Source organism: Anarrhichthys ocellatus, unplaced genomic scaffold, assembly GCF_004355925.1.
Source record: "Anarrhichthys ocellatus isolate YVR2014 unplaced genomic scaffold, GSC_Weel_1.0 scaffold87, whole genome shotgun sequence".
Lineage (NCBI taxonomy): Eukaryota > Metazoa > Chordata > Actinopteri > Perciformes > Anarhichadidae > Anarrhichthys > Anarrhichthys ocellatus.
Window position 1 is genome coordinate 67003 of NW_022280117.1, and position 10877 is coordinate 77879.

Sequence of the window (10877 nt, forward strand, 5' to 3'; positions counted from 1 at the left end):
TTATTTATTTATATATATTTATTAAGTTATTTATGCTGCGTCTGAAGCAGCAAGAAAAAAATTGATATCATTTTTTTAACATTACTTTTTATGACCTTTCAAGAGTTCATTTTAAAAGCCTGATATCACATAGACTTGAGTTTAAAGCGCTGTAGAGGTCCAAACCAACGTGTGATGCTCACCTTGTCTTTGGAGAACATCGTCTTCGGGTGCTCGTCTTGTGTTCTGGATCTCCACGTCAGGTTAGCCAGCGCTGTGAGGCACATCTCCTTCAGGTCTGAACACAGGAGACAAAATGTTGTGACAAAGTACGACAAAGCTTGAATCCACCGTAGAGTCGAGGCCGTTTGAAACACCTACTCGCTTGTTTTCTGAGGAAGTAAGTGTTGCCGCTGTGATGGCACACGTTGCAGTGAAACACATAGTTAGTCATGAAAGGAAGGCAGGTCCTGTAGAGAAGGAGAAGAGGCTAAATCAGTACTTTAAAGTTGTAAAAATAAACGGCTGATGTTTAAATATAACTTTACATACGCAGTGTCGATGGCGAATGTGTCAGCAGTGAACCACTTCATGCACAGCGCACACTGCAGCTCCACCTCTCCCAGCTGCCTCCCACTCTCCTCGTCTCCGGATCCAGTCAGAGCGTCGGCCGCCTCGGAGCCGTCGCCGGCCGTTTCCTGTGAGACACAAAGTCTGCTTATTAAAACAACAGCACGTGTATCAGGAGTTACAGCAAAGCCACAGACAGCAACCACACCAAATAAAGACAAAGTCATGGTAATAATAACTATATGTTACCATTCCCTCTTTGCCGTTGGATGACTCAGTGTCCATGCTGGTGGGTAGTTCCCTGAATGGAGCATCGCTGATGATCAACAGGAGGATTAGTCAGAGGATTAAATGTTTACTAAATGTTGACCCAGCTACAGAAAAGATGTCAAATTCATATCAACTGGTAAAAACATAATAAACGTTGACAATGGAACTGCACATGTATAATTCACTAACACATTACGCACACGTTAAGTATTGTTGTTTTTCTCCAAACTGTTTCTGCTCTCACCTCTTTTAATTATTCTCAATACTATACAATACATATTATTCTGAAATTGGCCATTCTGCATTTTTTACTTTGGGTGCTTTCTTTTTAAATGCAGGACGTGTCACAGAGTATTTCTGCAAAGAGGTATTACTACCTTTGCTTTAGTACATGAATACTTCTTCCAATATTTCTATTAATCAAAAATACATTGTTTTCGTTAAAAATTGACATTTTTCAAACGGAGTCTGGCGTACGAGATTTATAGCTTTACATACATTATTATTAGAGGGACATATTCATGCTTTTAAAGTTTTAAACTACGCTCTGTATACTTTATAAGTCTGCCGGTAGACAGGTTAACATTAACCTGTCAGATATTGTGATGTTTTCTCCTCACAAAGAGCTGCTAAGCTGTAACGGTCTACGGTTCTCTCTGAGAGTCTATGGGATGCTAACGTTAGCTAGCGAGTATGCTAACATCATTTACGGCTAAACAAGAGCGTAAATGTGGTTCATATGTTCACATATAATCAGAATCAGAGCATATATATTTATAACAGTGACATATATCTCGCATGACGGACACATACCCGTCTCCGGTGTCCGGTTCTGTTGTAGCAGCACTGCTACCCGCCTCTGCTTCCGACGCCATGTTTTCAAATCAATGAAAATAAAAATAAAAAATAAAAACGTCAACTTCCGGGTTGCCGCAGAGGATCAGCTCGGCAGCGCCACCGCAGGCTGGCGGGTGAACTGCATGATAGATAGCTCGATAGATCGACAGCTCGATAGCTCGATAGATCGATAGATAGATAGATAGATAAGATGGATGGATGGATGGATGGGTGGATGGATAGATACTTTATTCAACCCCGACAAACAAATTCCCCCCTGGGGATGAATAAAGTATATATCTATCTATCTCTATCTATCTGGATAGATGGATATCCAGTTTTCTGTTTGTCCTTTTAATTTTGTGGAAACTTTGCATGAAGGTTTCCTTCTTGTTCCTCCAGCTGAATGAAGAAGAACTGGAGGCTTTTGGTTGGAGAAGATTATAAGTTTACGGTGGAAGTGGTTGTGGTAGTCCAGGCTGCTGCTGTGGATTTGTAGTGAAACCCACTCGTATAGTCTCCTCACTGGATGCTGGCTCTGTGGTCGGGGTTCTAAAGAGAGCAGCCATGTGGTTCCTGACTGAAACCTGATAATGTAGAAGAAACAGCTGACAATCAGCACACTGGAGGTTAACACACATTATACCTCCTTCAAATCAGCATACGAGTCAATATATGATATACAAGAGAATATGGTCAATATTTAAGACCAAAAAGATAATATCATTACATAAGATAAGATAATCCTTTATTAGTCCCACAGCGGGAAATGTGCAGGATTACAGCAGCAAAGTGAAACAACAGACATCAGTAAAAAACAAAACAAGAACAATAAAGAGTCAGACAGTGAAGGTGATGAATAAGTAAATAAATAGCAAAAAGACAACAAAAGATAAAAATACAATATAATACACATTATTGCCGAGGTATGAAGTGTTTGTATTGCAGATGTAATTATATTGCAAAGATATACATTGATATTGATAAAGTAATGTTCAAAGTTTAAGAGGAGATTGATTTTCATGCACTGATCAGTTAAGTCTTTATTTTTTAGATTTCTCTTAAATTCACCAAAAGTTACATTAGATAATGCCTCATTTGCCTATTTAAACATAACTTTCAGAAAACTTAAATAATAAAAAATGATTGTCGTCACGCAAAGAAAAAATATCATTAACGCTCACAATGAAATATAAAATATCTTTCCATTTCCAAAACTTGTTTTTTGCATGAAAGTATTCAGAATCTTCAGCACCAAATCAGCTTGAAGAAGTGAGTAAATGTAGATGAATATAAATATATGAGAGGGTGAGTGTATGTATCTACAGTAATGATCCTGACTCTTGTGCAGATGTCTTCTTCTACCTCAACATTTCCATGAACTGTTAAAGAGCGATGTATAATAAAAAGCTTTGTTCTGCGTGGGACCACCCGCCGTACGCTCTGAAAGTCAAACATTATTTGGAGGTTTTTAGGGGCCGTTCAGGAACCGGTAAAGAGTCAAAACAAAAGAAAGTGTGCCAGAGGACGTCTCACAATAAGAGCGCTGGAATGCTGAGAGCACCCCTGGGTGCTGCAGTAAATGCCTTTAGGTCTTTGTTAGGGAGATGATGGTGGCGTCTTCTCCTCCTCTTTCCTCCTAGAATGCAGAAACACATCTGTGGAGTGGAGGAAGTTATCAATACTGTATCTTCACACTTCAGATGAGCGAAAGAAAACTTCCTTTATTCACTGTTTGATCTTCTCTTAATGATAAAGAAATGACTTATTTTGCATTAAACGAATCTTTTATGATTAAATTAAATTTTCCATTTTCATTTGTATTCTGTGAATTTTATTTTTTTTCTTCAGGTTAAATAAAAATAAAAATAACAACAGTTGGTATGAGACACAATAGTAGAGAGTATTTAGAGTATTTGTTTCCAGTGTTCCAGTGTCGTTACATGAATTCAGTCTTTCCATAGTAAACATGCGTCTTCACAGGAAACTTAGTTAAGTTTAGGAAACAAAACTACTTGTAGTTTTAATAAAATATTGTGACACACACACACACACACACACACACACACACACGCACACACACACACACACACACACACACACACACATCCTCTTGTCCTTGGGACACAGCTCCGGGTCACAGAGGGTCAGGCTACTGGTGACATCTGCTAATTGTCCTGATGGGCCGGCCTCTCTCCTCCTTTCAATACCAGCAGCTCTGTAGGAGTCTGTTGCTGGCAGCTGCAGTTTCATGAGTCGCCTCCACAGGATCATTTACCCGCCGACCCTCCTCTTCCTCCTCTTCCTCCTCTTCCTCCTCTTCCTCAGGAGGAGGATTAGGAAACTATCAGCAATAATGTGGATTTAAAGATGGGACTGTTACCTGAATTGTAGAGTTAATGAAGCAATTTGAGGCCAATTAAACATAAAAGAGCCAAGTAACAGTACTTTTACTCAAATACTGTACTGAAGTATTTCCATTTGTAGTTCTACTTAACTACAAGGAAATATTTAACTTTTTACTGCACTACAGTTACATGTTTAGATAAAGATATTAAATAATATAAACTAGTGATTTTCAACCGTTTTCAACTGTTTGATGATCAAAAATATACAATTGTCCTTCTCCTCCTTCTCCTCTTTCTTCTCCTCCTCCTTCTTCTCCTTCTTCTCCTCCTCTTCCATTAATCATCTCCAGACTCCTCAGGTTTACCTGGCGACCCTTTGCAGGTCCCCAACCCTCATAGGAACCACTGACTAAACTATCTGAGTGTATAAAACATATTTAAAAGTAACTCAAGAAGCTGTAATACTTTTGAACTTTGGCTGAAGAGTACTTTTACATGAATGTATTTGTACTTTTACTCTGATTTTAGGATCTGAATTTGACATGAAGAACAGTTTGAAGCTCAAAGTCAAAAGATGTTGTAATGAATCTCTTCTGTTGTTTAATACGACTCGTCTTGTTCTTTGAAAGTTGGAGTAAAGATCTCCGTCCTCTCAGTCTGAGTCTGAGTATCTCTGTTTCCGGTTCTTCAGCTCCTCATTGAAGACAGATGCTTTTTATGACTGAACTTTTCCTCCTACTGGAAATATTCAAAATCATTTCATGCAGAATTCAGTCTGACATGGTTGTCTTTGAACACGTTGGGATCTGCACTATAATTTGACATAATATTTATATTTTTGGGCTATATAAAGAAAGATATTATTAGTATTATTACCAGCAGGCATGAAGTGGCCTCAGTGGTCAGAGGACCAGCGCTCCTAAAGTTGTTAGTGGGCTTCTAATTAAACCGAAGTGCTTTGTGGGGATGTTGCACACTCAACAGGACAAAAACGGCTCCATGGAAACTGAGACACAAGAGACAAAAGGCTCAAACTTTGCTTTGATGAGTCCATCAATTAGCATCACAAGACGCGTTCACGTGTCCTACCAGCGTAACAATCCCACATTTGCAAATAACGACAAGCGAAACCACAAAGAGGAACACGAGGGATAGAAAGGAGGCACATTTTAACCAGATGCCCGGTAATAAATAACAAACTCAAAGCCCCCCCACCGGCTAAGAGAACGCGCATTTGCATTCTGAAGTGCCCGCACGTGGGGGTCCCACGGGGCCGGAGCGTGTTCGCGTTACGCACAGGAAAAGACAAGAGGCTTCAATTGTTCCTGCAGCGCGCATTGCTTCATTTGGGTAACTTTTTGAATGACATGTAAAGTAGACAGCGCTGCGGTGGCGTGTGCAGAGGCTGCGTGTGTATATTTCTATATAAACCCCCGGGAGCAGCTTGGAACAGTCACTCCGCTTCCTGCGTCCTGATCATCGCCCCACAGCGCGCTGAAATGCAGCCAGTTGCAGCCAAAGTCCCGCTAAACCACAGGACACCCTTTTCTGTGGAGGATATTTTGGATCCTACAAAGTTTACGAGGAGAATAATCTGTGCCGAGGATGCAACAGGTGAGAAACAAACTCCTTGAGGTCTACGAAAAGCCTTTTTATCAACTTGTAAATTGGTTTAATCATGATCTTTTCGTTCCCTAATAGGAGCTTATTCTCCCAGAGATGAACCCAGAAAACAACAGCTGCATCCTCCGACCGCTGGGAGCTGCAGCCCGGATGAGGAGGCTCCGTGTCCGCCGGGGAAGCTCCAGAGGCCGGAGGCTAAAAGCCGACGGATCCGCACCGCCTTCACCATGGAGCAGCTGCAGATCCTGGAGCGCAGCTTCCGGAGGTGCCACTACCTGTCGGTGCTCGAGCGGCACACCGTCGCCTCGGCCATGCGCCTCTCCGAGACACAGGTCAAGATCTGGTTCCAGAACCGGCGCACCAAGTGGAAGAAGGAGCGACCGCGGGGGAGGGAGGAGGAGGAAGAGCACGGCTTCCCATCATCATCCTCCTTCTCCTCTCCTCTGACCGACAGTCCGCTCTACTGGCAGCCGCGCGCTCCACTGCAGATGTTCGCGCCGCTGCCGCTCGCGCCTTTTCATCATCATTATTACGCACGATGAAGCGACTGAGCACGCGATGGACCAACATTCAGCTCACCTGAAACTATTTCTGCAAAAAAAATAATATATATATATATATATATATATCATTATTCCTGAGAGCTGTTAAAGTGCCGAACAGAACCGACTTTATATTTTCTAATTATGCTGTAATTTATTTTGATAAACATTTCTATTAAAGTTATTCTTGTTTTTTTGTTTTTTTTACATTGTTGATTCTCACAAGATAAAAATGTGCATTAATATAAAATATATAATTCATTTCTATATTTTAAACTGTGATTTTACATTTGTTTCCTCGAGGTAATGTGCACTAATAACTAATAACTTAATGATGGAGCTGCATTAACATTATGACCCTGGTCGATGTTTCTGCTATAAAATTCACAGGCAATAATAAAAAAAGTTGCATTTTATGATCTAAAGGGACAAAGAACCTGATTGCTTTGAGCTAAATGCTAATATCCGCTGATGTTTAGCAGGTATAATGTTCACCAAGCCTTTAGCATGTTAGCATGCTAACAATTGCAAATAGGCAATGAACACAAAGTACAGCTGAGGCTGACGGGAATGTCTTCAGTTATTTTTGGTCACAAATCAAATTATTGGACTAATTGAATGTTGATGTAAAGTCAGAAGATCAGCAAAGTTATTACAGTTCATCCCGAAGGAGAACACGAGTGTCTGAGCCAGACTTAGTGACAATCCATCCGATAGTTGTTTGATATTTTATTAAAAAATAAACATCAAAGTCAGTTTCATCCTCTGAAGAACCACAAGTAAAACATCACAGTCACGAGGGTTCATCCCAAAGGGGAACATGAATGTCTGAACCACATTTCATGGAAATCCATTTATCCAGAAGTCTATGAGAAAATGACTCTACTTCTCTCTTGATTTATTACCTCAGTAAACATTGTAAACATGAGTTTATGGTCTCAATCTCTAGTTTCAAGTCTTCTTCAATACAGCATGATGATCATTTAGTACATTATGGTCCATTTAGAGTCAAACAGACCATAAAGCAGGGGATGCTTTAGGGCGGGGCTACACGGTGATTGACAGGTCTCTACCGCGGCATTGTGTGTGTGTGTGTGTGTGTGTTAGTTTGACTAGTAAACTCCATCCAACTCTTTTTGGCCAAGTTAAACATATTCTGTACATAATGTATTTTAATGACACAAAATTACTACTCTCTGCTCAAAGTCTTTCTCACACACACACACACACACACACACACACACACACACACACACACACCTCTGAGCACATCTGTATGTAATTTAGCACATACTCTAATCCTCAGATGTCAGGCGGTTCTGAACTCCCACACGTCCGCTCATTATGATGAACGAGACAAATCAGTGAAGTGTTTAGTTTTAACAAATCACAAACAAACAAAAACATCACGTGAAAAAAGAATTAACTTAACGTCGGCATTCTATTGCTAGGTGTTACAAATTCTGATGTTTTAAAAAATAAAGTATTTTAAGAAGATGACATGTTATTATCAGCTGGAAATGATCTGAGAGCATTTCCAGCATCAATGAGGTATTGGAAACAGATGGAGGCAGAAAACAAAGTGGACAGACTATTGTCACACACWCACACACACACACACACACACACACACACACACACACACACACACACACACAGGTCTGCTGAAGGAACATTATGAGCGTGAGSAGGGAAACGAGTCGACATCTAACGGAAACGAATTGAATGTTTTCCAAGAAGTCTACATGATGAAACACGACAAACAGAAAAATACTTTCCTGAACTTTTATGCAGGAAATCAGATCTTGACACCAGAAGTGGAATAACACTTATTTACTCAAGTGTTCTAGTACAAATCCAGGTACTTTACATTTACTTGAGTATTCATGCTACTTTCTACTTCTCCTCCGCTACATCTCAGAGTTAAATCTTGTACCTCTGAGATGTAGTAAGTAATATTACTCAAGAAACATCAGATTTAATAGTGAAACATTTACTGATCAATCGATACTTTTAATTTAACTACATTTATGTACTTTTACTCAAGGAAGGTTTTGAATGCAGGACTTTTACTTGTCCTGGAGTATTCTCACAGTGTGATATTAGTACTTTTACTGAAGTAAATGATCTGAATACTTCTTCCACTACTGGATAACACTTTAACTGCACAATGTCTCAAAGGCATCTGAGCAGATCTTTGATCTCAGATGACACAGCTGCTGTTATTCTGCTTGGTGGACATGAGTCATGGTCCGTGGTGGTGTTATGATCTCTTTCTGACACTGAACATTTCTGAAGTCAAAGTCATGGTAGACTTCAGAGTCTGCAGCCATGACTGAATGGATGAAGGGGAATCATTATGTTGAAGAATGATTGGTGTTTGATAAAACATGGACGTTGCCGGTGAAACTTCATACTTCTGTCCTGTGAAAATTATGAAACTTCTTCAGATTCTCATTGTTCCTGCAGAGCACTCGTTAGATGCTTCTGTGCCTGAGTGCAGCTTCACAGAGCTGCTAGCAGTAGTGGAAGAAGTATTCAGATCATTTACTTAAGTAAAAGTACTAATACTATACTGTAAAATGTACTCCAGTACAAGTAAAAATCCTGTATTGGAAATGTTACTTCTGTAAAAGTATGTAACTTTAATCAGGAAAATGTAGTATTTGAAGTAAAAGTACTCAATGCAGAAAAAAAAAAATGTAATTTATTTATTTATATATTTGTTTAGTTACTACATTTTCCCAATTAAACCAATACGTTCTTTTACTTAAGTAATATAAAATTTGATTTGCTATTAAAAGTATTTGATAAAAAAGCATCACATTTAATCAGCTCTTCATGTTTTGTGTGTAAACATCTTTGAAGTAACTAGTAGTTAAATGTACTGCAATAAAAGTATTTTCCACAGAGATGTAGTGGAGTAGAAGTATAAAGTAGCATAAAAAGAAAGTACAAGTACCTCAAATTTGTACCCGAGTAGTAACCTTTTATTCTTGTTCTTTTCCTCATAAAACCTGTTGTTGTGTTCTGTATGATTGCATAATAGCAGCATGTTTAATGTCTTTAATTGTCTCATTGTCTTAATCATTCTCAGTCGATCATCTGCTGAAGAATGTCGACTCTGCTGAACTTAAAACACGACTCAGTTTGTTCACCCAACCGTAAACACTTCAGTCCTCACATCTGGGAACGCTGTGTGTCCCGCCGCTGACCGCAATCGAAAAAGCGTTGTGTAATACGCCTACTTCATCTAGACATGTTATTAGTGAAGTCCACATCTTTTTAACATTTAGACAGTTTAAACATTTCATGCATATTTTACAGGCCGGATTATAGTGTGAAATTGAATGAAATCTTGAAAATTACATTTTCACGGTTTTGGAGCTGCTCTGGTGAGCCATGTCTTCTTTCACAAGGACTTTTGTTTTGTCTCCGGACTAAAAATCAGACCAGTTCGAGCCATCACAAATACCTAACATCGTTTTTACGACGAGATTCTGGACAAAACTGACGGTGATCTGAAGTCTGTCTTTAAAGCTAATCAATATTTCTATAAGAGCAATGGATTTAATAAGAGTTTTCACTCCAGGTGACCAACCCACAGATAATCATCGCCTGCATCTGCAGCTACTCAGAACTTTATTGCCTCTCTCAGCTCTTTGTTTTGGTTTTCCAGCCCTCACATCTGCTCTTATCATCCTGGTTTCTAGTGGCAGCAGGCGGCTGTTTTTAGAGCAAATACTCTAAAAAAGCCACTGTTCACTACCTGCTCAACAGCAAGCAGCAGACAGACTCGGTTAAGAGACCAGCTGGTGAACATAGTGGAGCATTTAGCAGCTAAAGAGACAGATATTTCCCTCAAAAGTTGGAGGAGGAGACCAAAAACGGAGCAAAAAGAGAGAGAATATCGGACTTTAAAGTCAAGAAACACAACGAGAAACAGGACCACAATAGCAAATTAGCAATATGACCCGGTTACTTAAGACAACCCACAGACCTCGTTGTGAGTAGTTTCATTTAGGAACTACTTTCTTTCTGCTGATCACCAACCAAACGTATCACCGAGCAGAAGGAAGCGTGCATCTATACTCGTTACTGCTAGCTCACTTAGCAGCACTGAGCTTAGCTAACGTTACTGCTCAGCAGAGGACGCCGCCATTAATGTTTACATCTCGTCCGTGAGTAGATGCACGCTTCCTTCTGCACAGGGATACGGCCGGCAGGGTTTAGTTCGGGAGAAAGAAAATAGTCCTTACTTGAAACTGCTCTCAGTAAGGTCTGTAGTCTGCTTCGAGCTCCACAAGTGACATATAGTTTGTATATTAGAGAGAAGGCAGACATCTGTACAGCAGACACCTCCAGCACACAATAAATAACAATACAGGTGAGAGGAACAATATGTATTTTGATTTTGGGTGTGTTGAATTGAGAAAAGGGAACCTTTCATTTTGAATTCAACAGTTATTTCATATTTCAAAAGTTACGTAGTCTTGCTTTAAACTACTAAAGGTTGAGATATATTTGATGACATGTATAAATATACACTGCATATGAGTTGCTAGGCTAGCAAAGACCTGATTTCTATTTGTTATGTTTGCTATCATTTAATCAAATCAAGAACCAGATTAAAAGGTCTTTCTTTAAAGTTCCTTCTTTCTCTTTCTTTCCTCCCTCCCTCGTAGGAATGTCACATGTGGCAGATGCT

The 10877-nt window shown here is 39.6% G+C and overlaps 2 protein-coding genes across 2 annotated transcripts; one reads left to right on the forward strand and one right to left on the reverse strand.

Annotated features, from left to right (window-relative positions):
• Positions 1-125: 125 nt before the first annotated feature.
• On the reverse strand, positions 126-1695 carry LOC116398641 (set1/Ash2 histone methyltransferase complex subunit ASH2-like). The gene is made up of 5 exons (XM_031875117.1): positions 1633-1695; positions 799-865; positions 532-677; positions 361-449; positions 126-277 (listed from the first exon to the last, which is right to left on the reverse strand). The coding sequence occupies exons 1-5, from the start codon at positions 1692-1694 to the stop codon at positions 126-128; spliced, it is 516 nt and encodes a 171-aa protein (XP_031730977.1). The 5' UTR covers position 1695.
• A 3808-nt stretch (positions 1696-5503) lies between these two features.
• Positions 5504-6169, forward strand: pnx (posterior neuron-specific homeobox). Its single transcript, XM_031875144.1, has 2 exons — positions 5504-5618; positions 5706-6169. Exons 1-2 carry the CDS (start codon positions 5504-5506, stop codon positions 6167-6169), a joined length of 579 nt encoding a protein of 192 aa, XP_031731004.1.
• The last annotated feature ends 4708 nt before the right edge of the window (positions 6170-10877 follow it).

Excerpts from the sequence above, each read along its gene's own strand:
- LOC116398641 (XM_031875117.1), bottom strand. The coding sequence starts at position 1,694 with ATGGCGTCGGAAGCAGAGGCGGGTAGCAGTGCTGCTACAACAGAACCG. Across the intron at positions 678-798 it reads CCAACGGCAAAGAGGGAATG|GAAACGGCCGGCGACGGCTC; the intron begins GTAACATATAGT and ends TGTGTCTCACAG. Across the intron at positions 450-531 it reads ACATTCGCCATCGACACTGC|GACCTGCCTTCCTTTCATGA; the intron begins GTATGTAAAGTT and ends CCTTCTCTACAG.
- pnx (XM_031875144.1), top strand. The coding sequence starts at position 5,504 with ATGCAGCCAGTTGCAGCCAAAGTCCCGCTAAACCACAGGACACCCTTT. Across the intron at positions 5,619-5,705 it reads CTGTGCCGAGGATGCAACAG|GAGCTTATTCTCCCAGAGAT; the intron begins GTGAGAAACAAA and ends GTTCCCTAATAG.